General features: G+C 42.5%; 1 protein-coding gene across 10 annotated transcripts in view; it reads right to left on the bottom strand.

Moving 5' to 3' along the window:
* RNF220 (ring finger protein 220) overlaps positions 1-10124 on the bottom strand; it is a 362501-nt gene extending 352377 nt beyond the window's left edge. For all 10 annotated transcript variants that reach the window (XR_012086369.2, XM_020783272.3, XM_072997529.2 and 7 more), the window contains exons 1-2: positions 9891-10124; positions 2371-3112 (exon numbers count right to left, since the gene is read on the bottom strand). Coding sequence is in view for 9 of the 10 variants with exons in the window: in XM_020783272.3 (XP_020638931.1) it covers positions 2371-2995 (625 nt within the window). In the remaining variant the exon portion in view is untranslated. The remainder of the gene's footprint in view (positions 1-2370; positions 3113-9890) is intronic.
* Between the last annotated feature and the right edge of the window lie 11280 nt (positions 10125-21404).

The raw sequence follows: 21404 nt of genomic DNA, 5'->3' as shown, positions 1-21404 counted from the left end.
CATTTACATACATGCAAATATATGTGCATTCCTTCTGTTCATGGAGTCACTATGTCAGCCCTCAGACAACTACTGACAAAGAATCTTTCACGTGTAAAGCATGCATGATGCTTCTGTGTAACATAATGAAGTGGCTAGCAATATATGTTGTATAAAATAATATTTAAATGTGATAAAGGATATTTGAAGGTCATAACTAGAAGTAACTATGCTCAATCTCTCCCCTCTCCACATACATACATTCATATATATCAAGATAACATTTCAATAAAATGCTTCTAAACCCTTTGACAGTTAAAATAAAGTTTTAACTAGATGAGAGTAAATATTTAACCTAATCAGTCTCCAATATGTTCTATTTTACCTAGGCCTGTTGGGCACCAAGTCAGCTTTAGCTTTGCTCCCATGAGAGTATTATACATTCAAACTAATTTATATTTATTTTTCCTGGCAATGAAAGGAAAATCAAGAAAGAAAACTTTCTCTTTTGCGATACCTACACTTTTTTTATTCTGATTTTCTGGTTCCTAAAATACATTATATACGCCCTTATCTTTAGATGTCATATTTTAATGTGTCTCACCTCTTTGCTACCTGAGAATTCACCAAAACCTGTAAGAGCAAATCAGTAAAAGGAAAAGCTGTTGGACTGGAGATGCAGTAAGGAAAAATGGAAAAAGATATGTCTGTATAAATATATTTATGACCACCACCTCAATTAACATTAATTAATTCTCAATTAAAATAAAATTACTTGTGCCCCTTCAAAATAGATGGAAGTTAGCAACATTCATTATAATCTAAGCATATTTAAATAATGGGTCAACCTTTTTTAGATTTCTGCCTTTCTATATGCATGACCTGGGTGTGTTTCACATCCAGAGATAAGTTATATTTAAATAGGCAATTTATACTCTTCTGAATAATACAGTATCACTATTCAAGGCAAAAATTATCTATCCTTTCTTTTTAACCTGTGGTAATATCACCCCTTTAATCTCTCTCTCTCTCTCTCTCTCTCTCTCTCTCACACACACACACACACACACACACACACACACACACACAAACACCATTGTTACACTCAGGTATCAAAGACATACATGCACAAAACCCATACAAGCAGCTCTAATACACTTTAAAGACAGACTAGGTGAGAACAGAGCACACATCTGTAGTGCAACATGTAGCTTCTGTCTTCAAGAGGGAATCATTCTACACTTACAAACGTTGACATAAAAGACACACTCATGGCATATTTCAAAACCAAAGAGCGATGGATTTACAAGGCAGGTTGATTTTATGGTGACTTTTATTGACAAGGTATGCGGGCTTTCGGCAGATGCCTCGTAGCGCTTGGAAGTTAACACAGTGCCTAATTCAAGGAGATAGCCTGAGGAAGCAGCACCGACAGGGGAGAGAAAGCAACAATGTCTCTATTACTCTCCTTGGCATCATAAAGGAAGAAAAGAAAAATGGTATCCAAGGGGAAAGTGGGAAACTTTTCAGGGTTTTAGAAAAATCACAGACTCTTCCCCTCTCCAGCTACCTATCCAAAAACAAAGAGAAGAATGGGGAAGGGGACTCAGCATCTAATCTGTGCACCTGAATCTGAAGATGAATACAATCCAAACACTCTTCCATTTTTTAGGCTGGGTGCTGGTTGGTCCATTTTTCCCACAGCAGGGTCACTTGTGGCTCTTAATGAGGAAAGGGATCTGATGTGGGCGAGGAACACTGCAACAGGCACCACTCCTCGAGTGGATCTTGTGCAGGCCAGCTTCAACTTGGCTGGTGGTCTATGCAAAATAATCTCACTGCCAGATTTGCAAACCTATAGGGGTAAAATACCTCTACCCATTTATTTTGTTCTGCCTGCTTTGATTGTCACCCGTTCTCTTTCTTCTTCCACTTTGTTCATAGGCATGACGCTAGTTTTTAAGTTAACCATCCAATAAATTCACCTCTGAGGAGCATATGGCGATGAGAATGGGCATATGTGAGGAAAAGGATTAGAGGGAGAAGTTTAAAAAAAAAAGGTCTGGCAATATTCTGTGAGAAAGAGATATACTCCCTGAAACAAAATATTTGTGTGTATCTCATGAGGGTGCCAAGATCCTCAAAACACAGAATTCTCTTCCCTCTTCTGTGAGGCTGGCAGTTTTTCTGTGTTCATCATACTTATTTACAATAAAAAGGACACTACTGATGCACAGATCCCCCTCAATCCACCTTTTTCTCCAATCAACAACCTCCTAAGGAAAAATAGGACCACACATATTATGTGTCTTTTTCACACCTCCTAACATTATAGACCACACCTGTTGAGTATATTTCTATGGCCCAGCTAAGCAAAGTTGAGGTACTTACATCTATCATTTCGGTCCTCAGGGCTGGATGAGGTCTCCCGGTCTGAAATGAGGCCAGAGACGGCAAAGATCTTTTTCCCTGTGTCATCAACTTTGAGGGAGCTGGGAGAGCCAGAAGGGAGCTGAGCACCAAACTCATACTCCTTGCCATCAGCATCTGAGAAGCGAAGGTGGGGAGAGTCAGTATCATGGCAGTTCTTCAGACGCTTGGCAGGTGTAAAAGCTGACTGGTAACTCTCCCTGTCCTCAGTGGAGGCAAAGGGACGGAAGGCCCCAACCCCACTGTGGTTCAGCATGCTGATTGGGGTGCAGTCCAGATTGGGGGGAGCAAACTGGGGGTGCAGGTGCAGCAAAGAAGGTGGGAAATCACGGTTGGTGAAGGCTCCTGGCACTCCACCTTGCCGGTGATACATGGAGGCAAACGTATAGGAACCATTGGTGAATGGGATGTGAACGTCCTTGTCCACCGACACAGGGACACCGAAGGGCCTTGGCTGCTGGCAGGGGATGGAAGCGTCACGGCTGGCTTCAGCAGTGGAAGCGAGAACCATCAGGGCTGGAGATGCCAGAGGATTGGGAAGGTAGGAGGAGTTTTCCATCTTGAAGGCTGCTCGGTGTAAGTCCATCGGAGTCTCTTTCCTCGACAGGGCCGCAAGGGAAATGGTTTTCCCTGGATGAAAAACAAAGCAATGTCTGGGTGTGGAGCTGGAGGATGTTACTGGGGCCTCGTCGCCATCCAGAAGCTGTGGGGGGAAATAAGAGGGGGAAGCAAGGGAAAACAAACAAACTGGGTCAGTCAGTTTGGGGCAGTTCTCTCTCCTCAATGTAGCAAGAAAACTGTTCAAGCCAGATCCAGAACAAAAGGCAAGTTCACAAGGATCTGGAAGGGTCTCTGACTCCCTCTAAGGGTGTGGCTGCACGAGTCTATCTCCTATGCTCAAGTCACAACTCTAGCACCAAGCTTAAAATTCCAGAGAAGACCCCCAGAGATAGAAAAAACAAACAACATTCTCTTGCACAAACAGTGCAATATGCTCTGGGCTCACTTTTCTCTCCTTCTGCTCCCAAAAGGCTTACGTTTCATGATGCAGAAGGCAAAGGCACCAAAGCATTTTCAGATCTGGGTGGAAGGGACTAAAGAGCTCTGAAGAAGTATATCAGATTCTGACAAAGAGCTACCGTATATATACCAATAATTGTACCGGATGAGCAAATGAAAAGCAAATTACCTGACTCCTACCAGAGAAAAGCACTATATCACAAGGAAAAAATATCATGTAACAGTGAAAACTTTGGGTGGTAACTTTACAGGCTTGCAACAGAGAAATGAATTTACCAGTAGAACAAATAATGCATCAATTATTCACACCTTACAAATGAACACAGGTACATGTATTTACAGAATCTGTGAATGCATAAACAATGTGGATGGTGTGTCTGTTTTCTGTTACAGAAACATGTGTACACATTTACAGTACTTGTGCAGATAGGTACCCATTATGGATTTTACATTCATGGCAAACACTCTTTATTCTTACATTCTCCCCTCCCTTTTAAGGAAAACAACAATAGCTTCATCCATAAAGTGTTTGGTGACTCTGACGATATTTAAATTCAGAATTAGTGCCTGTGCCATCTGATTTTTCATAAGCATCTGCTTTTTAGGCTGAGAATACCACGAAATGGATCACTATATTTCCTCCTAATCGGCTCATTCTTAAGTAGGTTTGTAAATTGTCATGGATGTGTCATTAATATTTAAAGATTTTCAAAATGAAATTTCAAAGCTTATTTTTTTTTCTTTGAAGTGCCTTAAAAATTGAGAAGTTAGCATTGACAAAACAAAAATCCTATATAATATATATGTATACCTTTATGTATAAATAATAAACTAAACTTTCCTTCTAGCCCTTTCTAGAGTTAAAACGAGAATTCATTCAACCTGTTCTTCATAACCAACCTAAAATGCTTTCTGTGTATAAACTTCTATAGCCATTCATAGAGAATGCCACCGTGTACTTTAATATATGAGGATTGTTACTTTAAAACAATATACTAGCTTTGTGGCACTTAAAAGGCCACAAAAAATCATATAATAAAAAAGCTGCTACAAAATGTGCCTGTTAGTTCCAGAAGGTCAGACATAGCAAATAAAACTTACTGAAAGAGTCTCTTTTCTAATGGAGTGGCTTTTGTATTCTGTGAATGAGCAAGCCTAGGTTAACAAACTCTATGGAATCTTGGCTGCGCCTTTCATGCAGTCCAGCAATAACATTTCCTTTTCTCTCATCCTGTACCCAGATGTTCAGTGATTGTTATTAAGTGCAACGATGAGTGGGCATCATCTCACCTCTTCCTCATCTGGCTTCCTTTCCAATACAAATCCGTGCTGAATTACCAGATTAGATGTTTTACATTAACATTGTTTAGTTTCTTCCAATTTTTAAATGAACTTATGTCAAGTTCTAGCCATAAACAGAAAGATGCCCAGGGAAGCCTGGTGAGCATTCTTTGGGGCAATCATCTCTTGCTGCTTTTTGCATAACTGATTACCAAAGAAAACAAGAAAACAAATATAAAATCAAAAAGGCAATGACTAGTGAAGGAGGGGTGAGAAATCTGGATATTTATTTTCGCTTGACTTTAAAAGCAGAAACTTACTCAGCCAGGTAAATACACTATTAATAGCCAAAGTGACCTGTGGGCTGATGGTAAAGCATTGTCTCTAGGTTTTAAATGAGGGGAGGGCTGAGAATTTGCTACTAATGCTTCTATGCCTGCTTTTCTATTTTTTACTTGCACTGTCACCTCATTACATTAAATGTATTTCATAAATTAGTAATCTGGAAACTACACTTGACATTCCTTGTAGGATAGTGTGAATCATTCCAACTGCCTTATTCTTTCGCAAAGTTCATTACACAGCAAATAAATCAACAGATTACAATAATGCACCATGCCAAGTTTATTTTTAAAAAAACTTCTGCTTTTTCATGTTCACCTTCTCTCTTTCCTTCTTCCGCTACTATTATCATCCCACACTATTATTCCCTATCACCACCATCATTAGGAACATGTATAGATGACGTTGCGGCAAGACCAGTCATTATGAAAATCTATAGTTAATACACTCCCAATGTCAGAATGTCATTGGTTTTTAAATATGGAACCCAAAATAAGAAAACCAACTGACCTGCTTAATTAAAAAAATATGGATTGCAGGATAAGCAGCCTGATGAAACATTTGGGTAACTGGAAAGGGAGCAGGCACAGCCAGAGTAAGTAACTGTTACTTTTCTGCCTCTATGCTGATTTTTTTTAATTTAGCGCCCTGTGCAAATCCAGATTAAAATAACTCCAGCTATTGATCCAAGCAGTGGAATTGACATTAATTTTAGTTCACTTCTCACTTTGCAAAGGGATCAATAGGAAGTAATAACAGCTGACATCCTCGCTGAAAGGAAGAGAAAAGACGGTCTAGCGACAGAAATCGAAAAGCAACCAAATAAATCAGCAGATACTTTTCCATGGCATCAGACAAACTCCAAACAGATTGCAAAAAGTCTTTGTTAAATTAACTAAACAAGGAGTAGAGGAGGCCAAGGGGGTGGAGATAAATCTATGAAGCTACATAAACTGTCCACTGGGTATCCAGATTAGATGAATGTACACATACCCAAAACATATTCTAATTACTAATATCTTCCAAATTGCCACTCCACTTTATGGAGAAAAAAATATTCATTTTAAAGCTACCTCTCATTTATGCATTTTACTTAAATGCCAAGTGAAGTAAGAGACTCAGACAATCTGGATGAAAAGGTTTAGCCTTGATCCATAACAAGGAAATTTACATCATAGAAGGAGAGCTGAGTGTGATACCTAACTTAACTTTTGAGTTCTCTATTTATTATTATAATGCTACATTTAGCTACCTAAGAAAGTAATATTCTAAAAAGAAAACCGGGCTAACGTTATTCAAAAATGACCATCCATTTTCCCGGCCATGACATGATAGTGGATAAAACAGAACTCGTCCCAAGCTTCAGGTGATGACTTATTAATTAGCACAAAATACATCTTGAAGTATAGAAGTAATTAATCCCTAAACATTGTAAAAGTACCTTGTGTAAAGTACTTTTCTGCTTATTTTAATAAAATACAAGACCTAACCCAGTTGACCAAAACAGGTTGCATTTCTGTGGTCTTACCTCTATTACTTCCAAATGTCAGAAATTAAAATGGAAGAAAAAATAACATCGTGTTTGCATAGAGAGAGGGGAAAATTTTTAAACTAAGGAAACCCTTTATTGTTTTGTTTTTGTTTTGTTTTGTTTTTGTTTTGTTTTGTTTTGTAGGAGAGTGAGAAAAGAGGCTGGATGTCTCAGGTTAGATCCCTTGTTGTTTTGTGATCACATAATATTAGAAACAGGAATTTAGAAGTATATTCCAGGTTAGGAAATCCTGACACTATAAAACAAAACCATCCCAGCTGTTGGAGATTAAAGTATTCAAGTGGATTATGTATTTTGAACGAAAAGGGATTTCCTCCTAATGAATTTAAACAAATGCAAGATCGAAGAGAAGAAGCAGGAGGAGAGAGCCCAATGCCAAGCTGAGAAACTCTATAGGTTTTCATTTGCTGCAGCTAAGTATCAAGGATGTGTTGTTGTTAGGAGTTGTGGCTGTGCAAAGCGGACTGCAAGAGAATGCGGGAGCGAGCAGAGGCGGTGGAAGAGCGGTGCGGTTTCGGGACCACAGAGTGTGACTTCAGAAAATATGAAGATCTCTTTGCAAGCGTGGGATGGTGGATTGGGCCCCTTCGTAAGAAAACAAAGAAAGCCGCGTTGGCTCGCTCCCTTTCTACCTGAATCCCCCACCCCGAAGGATTAAAAAAAAGGGCAAATCGGAATTAAACCACGGGGACCTGGGGCAGAGGGTGATCCAGAGGAAGAATGGAAATGCTCACGTGCACATAGGCTTCCACAAAGGAAAAGACCCATCTTTTCCCAACTTTTCAAAAACCGCTCGCAGAAGTCGAAGCCCACAAAAGATGCGCAGACGGCAAAAAGCCACCCGCCCCTGATCCTCTCGCCTGCCAGGAGCCTTCCGTCCCGCCCCACTTGCGCGAAGGGCCCCTCAACCGGCATGAAATGGTCAGATTTGAATGGGGGAAAAAAATAAGAAAGCTCAACTATTCCGACTTTGTTTTCCTGTTCTCGGAATAATAATAATAAAACATTCACAGCAGCTTTGGACCTTAAATGTTTATCCCGACAAACTCTTCCGACTCCCTACAAAGCAGAAAGCAAACCCGGATTTAATTTAACGGGAGGAAAATAATAAACCCGCACTTGCTCTCTGCAGTTGGAAATCAAAACAGGTGTTTGTCTTTTCTGGGTTTCTAAACTGAGCAAAAATAAAAAACGTCCGAAGGGTTCACTCGAAAGGGTGTTTATATATATACATATATAAACACCCTTTCGAGGGAAGCAAACGGAGACGTGGGGGAGAAGATCCCAGCCTTCTCCCCACAGTAGTAAATATAACAAACAAGTGGGAGAAGGAAATCTCAGCAGGGCATTTGGAAAGTACAGGATAAGGAAAGTAATTCCCTGCCGTGTGTCCGCCCTGTCCCGCTTGGTCCCTTAGGGCGGGGAAAAAAACCTCCAAGAGTTTGGTACCGACGAAAATTAAGTGCGAAACCAGCTCAGAGGTTTAGAAAGAAAACGAGATATTTGCTCCTTCCAGGAAATATGTGCCGGTGGGGGCAGAGGGAGGATGCCCGCCTCCTTCTCTCTTTGTGGAGCCCCGTTCAGGGCTCGTTTTCTTTTTTTAAAAAAAACAGCGAACAAAGCTCATCCAACGCGCGGATGACTCGAGCTGCTCGAATTTTATTGCAACAATCCCTTCCCTGCACATTTCCTGCCTGGAAGGCGAAAGGAATCCATGCAAACTACTGAACAGGACACTGCCGAATAATGGCATTGTCCCGGAGCAGAGATGCGTGTGTATTTTAAAAATCTATTTCGATGCATTCGAGATGGTGAGGAGTTATTTCCTCTTCCTGCCACCTCTGTCCGGATTTTCCAGTCCGGCTGTAGCGGCTGCGGTTGTTTTATTTCAAAAGCTCACCGTTTCTTGGCTCCTGGGCTGAAAAGGTGCAGCAGAAAGTTTAGCTAAAGGAAGCCGGGTAAACATGCAGATCCCATTTCCTGCTCCTTCCTCCGGCCGCGGGTTCCCAACCCGGCTGGGCTGTTCGCTGGCTACACCGGCGGCTGACCCTAACAGGCGCAACGGGGGCTTTGCTATTCCCGGCAGGAATAATTCCAAACATGCCGGCGCGCAAGATTTTTCATCTCCCAGACCACGCAGGCGAAGAGGAGAGCTTTTTGTCTCAACTTCCACGGTTCCGCCAAAACTGGACATCTTACACCTTCGCAACCAGCGCCCGAAGGGGAATGGACTGGAAGCCGAACAGGCGCAAAGTACTGCGCCCTTACGATCGCGTAATTTCGAATAATCAAAGTTCACACGCGCGCCCGATCTGTATGTAGGAAAAGCGAAAGCTTCCAGGCTTTGGGGAGAGGGGGCCCCGATGGCGGCTGCACGGGAAGGTCGCTCAGAGCGCTGGGGAAATCACGAATTTCAAGCGATGGCTGAGTTTTGCGCAAAAATAATACACGTGTTGTTTCAACTACGTGGAAAATGAACTGGTTGGTTTGTTTGTTTCGTTCCACAAAGTGCCCCCGCCCGCCCCCGCTTTGGATTTGTTTAGGGAAATTGCGTTGATGGTGCAAGAGGCGCTGGGATAGAAAGCCGGGAAGTACCTCCGTGGCTGCCACATGGATTATACAACACCCCCCTCCCGCCATACAGACTTTTAATTTCTAAGTGTTGTTCTTGTTAATTGGAAACACGCAGTTTTTGTGTTTTGCAAGGCTTCTCTCCCTCTCCCCCCGCACCTGATGCCACCCCCTCCCCGTCTCCGCCCGAGCTGTTTCCGACCTCCCCTCCGTAGGAAAACAAACAGCAAACGCAGAAGGAGAAGTGTCCCGGGATCAGGGCTCCTCTTCAAGGGGGAGGGGGCCACCCGATCGATTTCATTTTTAAATGCATACTCATTAATATTCACACACAGAAAACACACACACACACACACACACACACACACACACACACAGCCAATATCCCCACCCCCGGACCCCGATAAGCATCTGCCTCCGTTAGAACTTTGCACTGGGGAGCGGCGCGCTCTGAGAAACGGAGAGCCAAACTTGCGAAGTTTGACTTTCCGAAGCATCCGCGCTGCTTTTGCCGGGGAAGTTCGGGTTGTTGTTGTTGTTTTGTGTATATGTGTGTGTTTTTAAAGTAGCGGGACCTGGAGCGGAATCAAAACAGCCGGCGATCCCTTCCTGGAAAGTTAGATCAACACGCGCGCTTGCAGACACGGGCACCCAACCCCAAACGCAGCACCCCTGGCTTTTAAAAGAGGCACCCCTGGGATCCGGCGCTACTCACCGTAGAAATGCCGCGGGTCGGGAGGTGGCGTCCCCCGTGGGCTTCAGGCTGGGGAAAGCGAGAGCCGGAGACGGGGCGTGGGGACCGGAGCCGGACGTGCTAATAACCCCGGCGCGTGTAGGCAGGCGCTTTCGGCCAGCATGGGAGTGAGCGAGAGCCTGGCACGGCGGTGGGGAACCCGAGGAGGCGCAGCGCGGCCGCTCGAACCTGCCTCTAATCAGGGAATGAGCCTCCACTCTCCCAGGGACTCCTAGCTGCTCGCTCGCTCGCTCGCTCGCTCACCCACACACCCGCTCGCTCTCGAACACACACACACTCACTCACAGGCGCACACACACACATACACACACACGCGCGATCGGCGAGGCAGAGGCACCGAGCCGGCCTGAGAACGGAATACATTAGGGCAGGGAGGAAGCCTGGGAAATGGAGTCCACAGCTGGGACGCACAGCTGCTCAGGGACGAGCCCCCCCACGCCAAGGAGCCCCGCCTGATGAAGTTTGTTTGCCCAGGAGCGGAGAAAGGGGGCCGCTGGGGGGGGGGGGGCTCCGCTTGGCATCCGGCTGGTTGCCGCCGCTCAAGCTGAGCAGGGCTGGGAACTTCGGCACAGTGCCGCCGGCCTGGGACCGAGGCCGGTTTCCCAAGGAAGGCTTATGGAAGTCGGGGGGTCGCTCTTCCTGCCCCCCCCCCCCGTCTTCCCTTCCGCTCCAAAGGGGCTTCTCCTACGCGGACGGGAGAGAGGTGTTTTAAGAAGGGAGGCTGGAACAGATCGGTCAGGCCAAGGGGAAACCCTACGTGGGGGAAAGAAGATGCCGGCGCTTTATACGCCCTGCATTGTGCCTTCGCCTAACGGTGTCCGCCTGGAGAACAGAGAAAAGCTGTGAGGTTCTCGTGAAGGAAGACCTACACTGGTTACAAGTTACATTTGATTTCTCACCCGTTTGCAACTCTGCACGAACCACATCCTCGCCCTGCCCGAGAATCCCCAGCGCAGCTCAGAGGTGCCTTTTGATAACTAGTGTGAAAAGGCAGTCGAGGCTGAGAAGTGTTTCCACCCAAGCCTGGGTCCTCTGATGGGAAATCCACCGAGTCACGTTCCCTCACAAACAAGATCATTTAGGAGTGCAGCTTTAGAGTCACTTGTGAAAGCGCCCTGACAAAGCTGGATTTTCATTGAGAAGGAACACTTGGGCCATTGGGTTTAACCAAATCTAGATCACCTCCTTCATTTTAAATATAGCACAGTACTTGCTGAGTGGATTGTGTGAAGATGAGTGTAGGGGTGTATTATTACTGCTAGTTCTTGGGGATAACTGCATTCAGGCAGAAGGGGAAAATAGTGGAAAGCAAGAACAATTATGAAGGACCTGGATTTTATATAAGAAAAATCTGAACATATAGGGGAAAATATTATGAAAATAATATGCTAGAGCTCTGTAAAGCCATAAACATTTGATAGTAGTAGAGAAAGAAGCAAGGCATGCTTTACTACAATACATGCTTTCATCTACCTGAACTAGAACCAGAGCCATCAGATGAAATTAACACATGACATTTATGAAGTAATTAAAAAAGAGCAACTTTGTCCAGTATAGAGTTCAACTAGATTCTGGAAATCACTACTACCAAATGCAGTAATGTCCAACCAAAGAAAAGGAGCAGGAAATGGCTATCCACTAAGGTGTGCCTTTACCTTTACAGTTAAGGTGATTGCAGATGACAAGGAAGGGATATAGCATCTGTCACTAAAGTTGTAGTCCTATAAGGAGCTAGCTGACCTCAGTGCAATTCCAAGAATGCATGCGTAAGAATTTGATGCATTATACTGAATCTGTGATCTACTTATGCTTACCCCAATGTAGTTCCAGCATAATTGGCCTGAGAATGACTACATTTCTTACAGAGAGAGAGAGAGAGAGAGAGAGACTGCCAACACCCCTCACAAATATATGTCTCACAAAGTACTTGCCCCGAAGTATTTTTCTGGTGAAACAGCAAGGTGTACATTTGATCAATATTTACCAATATTTAATATTTTTCAGCACCATTAGAAAGTAAGGAAATGTAGGGAAAGAATTTAGACACCAGCCGTCTAATGACCTTTGCTGTACAAATGGAGAATACAAAAATTTCCTCTGGGTTTGATCGTCAGCCTTACCCAGAGGTAAGGTTAGATGCAAAAGAATCATTTCAGCCTTTTCCTGACTTATATATTCATCTTCTACAGCAGTCATGGATTTATGAGACCTGTGAGACCAGGGTTCGAATCCCCATCCAGCCATGGAAGCTCCCTGGAGGACTGGAACTGGGGAAAACCACTTTTTAAATATCTCACCTACCTTGAAAGCAGGATCACTCTGCTACTCACTATAACTCAGTTCCGACTTGACACATAACTAACTTGTACAGTTTGCCATCATGGAACAGAGTAGAGACTACTCCCTTCTTTCCTTACCTAAATTCATTAATTGCAGCAAACGTAAGCTGACCTAGGGTGCACGATTGCCAAAACTTTTATAACCTCAACTGTGTATCATGTAGCATCATATAAATAATGTTCATCTGAACAAGAGCAGAAAACTTTCATCTCACTAGTTAGTGAACAGAAATTGAGGGGACCTGTGACATTATAGTGAATTCTTCCGGCTCATGGGTTTTCTTTTTTCTGGCAAGTGCATTGTAGTACACTCAATGTAATACACTCAGTGAAGCCATAGAGAGAAGAAAGGAAGAGAACCCTGAAATCTTAAAAATTAGTTTTTATTTTAAGTGTATAAAGTTAATTATGCTGTAGGAAAATTCAGCTTCGTATTATGTTTTTATGTTAAATTCTATGTGTAAACCTATATAATAACTGCCTAGTGTTTTTTTAAAGGATACTGGCCTCAGTATATAGGGAGTAGGGGTGTGGGCACTTAGAACATTGGAAAATCATATAAAGCACATCTTTAAAATCCTGAGTAAAACGATCCTGAGTAAAGCAATTTACTTCTGAAGACCGGTCCTAACCACATTTACTGTTTCAGTGGACCTTGTTTTCCATATCTTTCAGGACTGCAGCTTCAGAAACCTAAGCTACTTGTTTTGAACCAAAGTCTATGGATGGCAAGTTATACATAATGTAACGTAAAGCAATTAATGGAAGGTTGTGTCATAATCACGTGGGGGAAAAGGAGAAAGGAAAGGGTGAGAAGGCAGAGTCATCACTTCACTATAGCTATTTTATTGGGTCATGTAATAAAACAAGCACTTGAGCTCCAAAAGTTGAGAACCATTCATATACAGCAAGTTATGGCCTCTTCTATAAAAGAAGGGCAAAGCTTTTTGCATATTATATGATGATTTAAACAGGTGGTGGGCAAGGCTCTGCCTTTAGTTCTATTAGGGTTCTTCATTTTATAAATTTATTCATCACCTTTCTGTTACAAAGGGTCTTGTAGTGAGTTACAAAAATGAAAGTGCCCTATAAAAAGCCCCAAGAAAATAATAAATAGAAATATATCAACCTGCCAGTAAAGATCAGTAAAGCTGCTAATCAATATTATTATTGTCAGTAAAAAAAATTGTGCTAGTTTGTCATCCATAGCATTAACAGAAAAAACAATCATGGCAAATTGGCTCTTTTTAAAAAGGTATCTATACCAATTATATAAAATGCCTGTCTATAGAAAACAGTTCTGAGATGGTGAATGTTATACCTCCAATAGCACTAGTGTGTATGAGGACAAGGCAAGTCAATATACCTGGCAGGTCTGGACTATTTCTAAAATGCTCAGTTCTTCAGAATCTTTCCTTCACTATAGGACTCCAGGGAGTAAGGACAGGGATGCCAGCTGGGAGGAACCTGGTGCTGGTAGTGGTCAAGGCACACCTGCACAATGCCAGACACAGAAGAAAGACCCAGCACCCAACCAAATACCTCCAGAAGCTGGCCCTGTGTGGAACTGAGTGTTTCAATGATGCCTGAGGGGTTTACAGTGCCAAGGTCCTGGGAGGATGGCCAATACAATTGTCAGTGCCATTTTTTCAAAAACGGTCTTAAAATCTATCGGAAAGAAGAAAGGTGGGAAACTACTTTTGCTGTGGCTTGCTCCTTCTTCTGTGCCTCCTCTGGTGGCCTGCAAGGGTGTGTCTGCGGCCACCAGCTCCAGCTTCTTCCCTCTAGCCAATCCCCAGCTCCAGTTCTTTAACCCATGACAAAGGGAAAGTGTGGAGGTGTGGCTGCTGCCTCCTCCTCCTGCGATGACGAATGGTTTGCTCACCCATTTGGTGCACCATGTTGTGTGTGCGCGTGTGTGCATGTGTATGCATGGACATGCACATTACAATGCATACTATGCACAGTGTGGGAAAGGACAAGATGGTATGGTTCTGTGTTGTATACAGCTCTGGGCATGCAATATGGATACCTGTGGTTCTATAGGTGCATACGTGGAAGAGTATTTCCCACCCCCATGAGTAGGGAGAGGGCAGAACTCTGAGTTGTTAACAACAGGAGCTGCTGCTCAGGCAGCAGGACCACCCTGTAATGAGTACATGCTGTGCTGGGAGGTGTTGACTTTTCTGATACGTTATTTCCTACATTAATCCCCTATCCCTTTAGAAAAGGAAGAAGAGTCATGCTTATGGGCAACATGTGAGTTTTCCATTTTTCTGATCTCTGTCTGAACTTTGAATGAATAACTTATGGAAAATGACAAGATGATAGTGATTGGATGAAATCTTTATGTGGAAGCCCCCCTCAAAAGTGAATGAACAGAGCATAGCAAGTCCAAACTAAAGGTCTCATGTAGAAGAATCTGTAATTAGAAGCCAACCTACGTTTTGTGTGGGAGAAAAGCCGAGAGCTGCGGAGCAGTAATTCTTGAATCCGTCCTCTTGAAAGCCATGAGTCAGGGTACGGTATCTGAAGTGTGTGATAATCATCATCAGCATCATACCCTTCATTGTGAAGGGTGATGATGGCACATCCTTTCCTGAAATTAATGGCAGAATCTGTCCTTTCCTGAAATCAATACAGTTGCTGTTACTTTGTTTTGTCAGGGAAAGTAATTCACTCCAGACATGGAATCAACTGCAGCAATAGGGATTTTGAGTTCCAAAGGCTTTTCTGGGCATATGCCTGAAACTAGGGAGAATTTTCAGCCTACAACTGCAAGTGGGATTAGGTCAACAAATTTGCCATTTGTTTTGCACATCTCTGGGGCTGATGTGAACCACCCATTTTATATCACCTCAGGGACTGCTGTCTTAGCTCATCATCACCCTTTCCTGCTGCTCTGTGTGTGATTAAACCTCAGAATAATGGAAATAAAAGAAGTCAAGCCACCGGCCTTCTCTTTTTACATATAATAATCCAAAATAAAAATGCTACAACATTCCAAGCCTCTGAAATCAGTGAGATGCTTGTGGCTGAGGAGACAAGGGGGGCAGTTTCCTTCTGAGTTGTTAACAACAACAGCTGCTGCACCCTTCCAAATGACCATGTTATGGCAAAGTCTTAATACTGGCAATATGACTCAAGAAAACATACACGGAACTAGCAAAAAATACATGTCTCCATAACAAGCCAGAGTGTACAATATGTGTGTCTAAAGACAGGATGTTAAGAGTGATGATGGTGGAAAACTTGGCGTGGATCCGATTGAACATGGGCTAGAGGCCATTGGAAAGCTACTCTTGGGACAGTGGTGGCAGCAAAAAAGGAGCTATTCTTCTCTGCCACCATTGCATCTACACAAAGCCATCCAGCAGAGCTTTTCTGGGCCATCATGGGCCTGTTGCACAGCTGGCCACAAGAGAAGGCTGCTGACAACTCAATGGCCTGCTGTAAAGATTTTGCACAGCACTTTGTAGAGAAAGTTGTTTGGATCCACTCTGACTTAGATGCTGTAGTTGGTGCATGTCTTGTTGATGTAACTTTGGCCCCTGCTTGTCCTGTTATAATGGATACATTTCAGTAGGTGCAGCCTGTTGATGTGGACAGGTCTTTGGAGAGATGAAAGCCAACACATGTGTGCATGACCCTTGCCCTTCCTGGTTTAAAAAAAGGAGCCAGAGGGGGCCAGCTGAGTGGGTTAGGGTAGTGATGAATGCCTCCTTGCAACAAAGCAAGTTACCAGAATGCTGAAATGTGACAGTAGTAAGACCTTTAACTAAAGAGACCTCCTTAAATCCCACTGTATTGAATAATTATCAACCAGTCTCCAATATTCAATTTCTGGACAAGGTCTTGGAGCATGTGGTGTCATCTCAGCTCCAGAGGTTCCTGGAAGAAGCAGATTATCTAAATTACTGTAATTTCAGTCTGGCTTCAGGCCTGGTTACAGAACAGAGACAGCTTTGGCCACTTTGGTGGATGTCCTATGCCAGAAACCAGGCAGGGGAAGAGTGCCCCTGTTGGTTCTGTTGGACCTCTGAGCAGCTTTCAATACTGTTGGTCATGGGATCCTTTGGGGGCACCTTTCTGGGATGGGTCTTGGAGGTACTGTCTTACAGTAGTTACAATCCTTCCTGGACGACCTAGCTCAGAAAGTGGTCTTGGGGGAAATCCTGTTTGTGGTGTCCCCCAGGGTTAAGTTCCATTCATGTTATTCAGCATCTACATTAAATGGCTGGGAGAGGTAGATCAATGTTTGGGGTTCAGTGCCATCAGTATGCTGCTGACACCCAATATCAGTCCTTCTGATCTGATTCCAAGGAGGTTGTTCTAAGCCTAGATGAGTGCCTGTTGTCAGTAATGGACTGGATAAGGCCTAACAAATTGAAACTTAATCCAGCCAAGATAGAGGTGGTCCTGGTCAGTCACAAAGCAAATCAGGGGACAAGGGTTCAGCCTGTACTGGATAGGGCTACATTCTCCCTGAAGAGTCAGTTTCAGAACATGAACATACTCTTGGACTCAACTTTGAGCTTGGATGCACAAGTCTGTCATGGCTAAGAATGCCTTTGCACAGTTAAAGCTGGTGTGCCAGCTGTGCCAATTCCTGGAGATGTCTGATCTGGCCATAGTGATGCATGCCTATGTTACATCTTGTCTGGATTACTACAGCATGCTCTATGTCGAGCTGCCTTTGAAGAATGTTAAGAAACGTCAGCTGGTTCAAAATGTTGCAGCCGGCCTGCTGGCTGGTGCTGGTTATGTAACTCCCTTATTACAACAGCTTCACTGGATGCCAGTCTGTTCCTGGGCTCAGTTCAAAGTGCTAGTTATTACCTATAAAGGCCTATATGGCCTAGGTCCAGGCTATTTGAGGAATCACATCACCCCATATGAGCCTTCTCAGCTCTTAAAATCTTCTGGGGAGGCCTTTGTCTCAGTTCTACCACCTTCCCAAATTTGTTTGGTGAGGACATCAGAGAGAGCCTTCTCAGTGGCTACTCTCAGACTTTAGAATGTGCTGACATGAGAGGAAAGGTTGGGCCCCTCTCGCTTGTCCTTCCATTATTAGGCCAAGACCATCCTTTTCAGGCAGATTTTTAAATTATGTGTCAAAGGAACATTAAATTTATTTTAAAAAAGAGTTTTAATTTTTTTATGTTTTCAAAATTGTTTTTGATCCTGACTACTGTTTAACTGTTTTAATATATAATGTTCTATGGCAGTTTAAACTGTTGTCATGGTATAATTTTAATTGTTGTGAGCTGCCTTGGGTCCCTTATGGCTAGAAAGGCTACATAGTAAGTAAGTAAGTAAGTAAGTAAGTAAGTAAGTAAGTAAGTAAGTAAGTAAGTAAGTAAGTAAGTAAGTAAGTAAGTAAGTAAGTAAGTAAGTAAGTAAGTAAGTAAGTAAGTAAGTATTCATAGATTTTCTGTAGCCAAACTACATATATAAATAGATCAAAATAAAATATAATCTGGGGGAGGTAGAACAGATATGCTTTTAGAAATAAAACTCCACAACATGCCTCTGATAATGACTGAAATCCTGTTGCGTAATAGAGTAAGTCACACTGGAGTATAGTCAGTAGGTATTTGGTGACTCCTCTATAAATTCCATTGATTCAAATGGACCTACTCTAGGGTGACTTACCTTGCTAAGCAACAGGATTTTAGCTAATGTGAATCAGAGAGACTGGGGTAATAAAGCTGCAGGAGTTTTGCCCAGAAGGATCTAGACGCTGATGTGTGATGGCTATGTTGAGATTTCCGTCTTTCCTCCTGTGATGCCTGTTTTTTTCTAGAGTGAAACAGCAGCATCCAGGTCGTTCCTGATGGCTGCCAAACAGGCCCAGAGTTATAAAAGCTAGGTTGGTCTCTCAGCAACTCAGTTTCACAAGGCATTTAAATTAATTTGAAGATATGAGACTCATCATCCTATACACGGAAAAGATGCTTTCCTTTAAGGTGCCATGTGTAGGTAACTGTAGGTAATGTTGGCTCCTGCTTGTATAATCCAGGCTTGAGCCCTTTTATAGGGAGAAAAATGGGTTATAAATAAAGTGAGTGAATGAAATAAATATCATGTGCACTGTTTGTTTGTTTTTATTTATGCCCTCTGTTTCTTTCAGTGAAGTGAATCCAACTCATGAAGAATCACCTTGAATTTCTTCACTGGGACCACCTCCTAATGCTTCTGGACTTTCCTGGAAGAGAAAACTCAGAAAGTTGTGCTGAGGACCCTATTCAAAGCTCAAGCCATTGGAGTCTTTTAGGCTCTGTTCTGCTTCCCCCCCATGCTACATAACATACATGTTAAATTACTATAGCGAGTTATCACCCATATGCAGATGGATGACACCCATTCTTCTTCTAATTTTAATCCAAATCTGCAGGAGCTGTTTTGATTCAGAACTGTTATCTGAGGTTCATAAAGGGTTGGATGAGAATGAAGAAACTGGAGTTCAATCCAGACAGGGCAGATGTGTTTCTGGTCAGTCAAAAGGCAGATCAGGAAAAAAGAATTCAATTTGTGCTAAATGGAGTTACAGTGTTCCTGAAAACTCACATTAACTGGTTCAATGCATTTCTAGATTCAGCCTTGAGACTGGATACGCAGGTTTTCATCAGTGGTCAGGAGTGCCTTTGCACTGTTAAAACTAGAGCAGTGTATATTTGTACAGTATTTGTGAACCATAAAGGTAAAGGTAAAGGTTCCCCTTGACAATTTTTTTGTGTTCGACTCTAGGGGGCGGTGCTCATCCCCGTTTCCAAGCCATAGAGCCAGCGTTTGTCCGAAGACAATCTTCCGTGGTCGCATGGCCAGTGCAACTTAGACACGGAACACTGTTACCTTCCCACCGAGGTGGTCCCTATTTATCTACTTGCATTTGCATGCTTTCGAACTGCTAGGTTGGCGGGAGCTGGGACAAGCGACGGGCGCTCACTCCGTCACGTGGATTCGATCTTACGACTGCTTGGTCTTCTGACCCTGCAGCAGAGGCTTCTGCGGTTTAGCCTGCAGCGCCACCACGTCCCCTTATTTGTGAACCATACTGCCTAGTTAATTCTAGGAGTTGTATTCCAATAGCACAAAATGTGCATGATTCTTCTTAAAAGTAGTATGCCAGTTGCACCTATTTTTGAAGAAGTGTGGTCTGGCCACAGTGATGCATACAGTAGCTTAGTTACCTCCTACTGAGATTACTGTAATACATTCTACATGGATCTGTTTTTGTTTTGTTTTTTATCATTTTGCTGTGTTTTTAGATGTACATTCTTTTTCATCATTTGATAGCTACCATACATTTGGGAGAAAGGTGGTATAGTAATGAAATGAAATATATACAATTCAAGAAAGCATGCAAAAGGGGGTTGTTAGCAATACACTTAAAGGTATTGCATTAAAGTAGAATAGATATCTATTTTATTTGCATATTTAATTGTTTTGCATTGCATTTCTAAAGCATTATTTTGTGAACTGACCTGAAAGCTTTGGTATTGGGCATTAAATAAACATAATAAATAATTAGATAGATAGGAATATAATTCTGACAAGACAACTGACATATATGTTATATATTTGTTTTCGTTTGTTTTGCCTTTGGAAAATAAATGTTTTAAGTTGATATATTAGGTGCCCCATTCCCAGGAGACCTACATAAAATTCCATAGACCTCCAGAGAAACCTGGACAACTTAGTATGAGCAAGAACCTGGTCTGCCCCTACTTTTAGGAAAAGTGAGGTGATGTCGTGGCTTAGCTCAACACTCAAAACATGGAAAGCTCTCTGTAAGAAGAATGAATGCAATTACATGCTGAAGATCTCCATAACTGAGATAATGCTTTGGAACCTGAGCTCTGTTCACAGTAGATCATCAATATGTGTCCTACAACCTGTCAAATAGAAATGCAACTTTTATGCCTCTATTCTGTTCTAGAGAAAGGAAGAAACTGTTGGAAAATCAAAGCCCCCAGAAAAATACATAATGATGATGCTCTGCGAAACCTGGATATTTACGAGAACTTTGCATAGTGCCCTAATACATGCAAAACATCAGTCTGCAAGCAAAGGAGTGAACTATAAATAATATGACCAGGGAATAGAGGAAGGTAAAGTAAATTTGTTGTTAAATGTTGTTAAATACAGTATTTCCTATACCCCTGTCCTGGGACAACCATGCTTTTTTAATGCTAGATGTTAATGCTAGTTCAGGGGTGGAGAAGCATCTCTCCCCCCCCCCCATTGTTTTGCTCTACCGCTTTTGTAATCCTCTGCTGTCAGCATTATTGGCTGGGGCTTTTTGGAGCTGAAGTCTGAAATATTTGAAGAGGCAATGGATCCCTGCTTAGTAGTAGGTGATGTATACCTGTAAAATGATATAGGTGTGTATTTGTGACACAGACCCATTGAATAGCTCAGAATTATTTCTTAAATATTAGTATGTTAGCACCATGAAACCGAAGCATGTTTCCTTGGAATCAATCCTGCTGAAATTTAAACTGAACTTTTGAAGCATGTCTGCTTAGAAGAAAAACCTTCTGTATGTGTAAAAGAGAGAGAGAGAGAATGATGGGGGAGGTAGGGAGGGAGAAAACAAGAACCAAATGTATCCCACTTTCACACTAGTCAGTTTAAATTTTAAGCGCAGTCTTTATTATGAACATATTTTCCAAATCCAAAGGAGAGTGAAAGTGCTTTTGTAAATCCTTCAAAAACATATGTGTAATTTTATCCAAATTAATAATCCCTTTTGAGCAAAGCTGAACATATGTTTAAGTGCTCTTGGGATCAGGTGCTTTGATGTTGCACTGCAGTGATGACAAATAATTGGAGAGAATTAAATATTGCAGTTGTGAATTTTCTGCTTCCTAGGGAGGAAGTTTTGGTACTTAGAAATGTCTTCAAGTTTTGGCTTTATATAACTCACTGAAAGAATAGAAACTTACCAGACTCATTCTGCTGGGACCCTAGATTCATACTACTTTCAGAATTGGATGGGTTAGGCATCCAAAGAGTTTATTGTTGTGCATATTCCCTAGGAGGATTTTGTAGAGGACTCTGTCTTTATGCTTTTAGGGTGTCCCTAAGACTTTAGAGGGACATGGTGACACTGCATATTAAACCGCAGAAG

This window comes from Pogona vitticeps, chromosome 4 (genome assembly GCF_051106095.1).
Source record: "Pogona vitticeps strain Pit_001003342236 chromosome 4, PviZW2.1, whole genome shotgun sequence".
Lineage (NCBI taxonomy): Eukaryota > Metazoa > Chordata > Lepidosauria > Squamata > Agamidae > Pogona > Pogona vitticeps.
The sequence above is the reverse complement of the archived record's forward strand: the minus strand, read 5'-3'. Positions and strand labels throughout refer to the sequence as shown.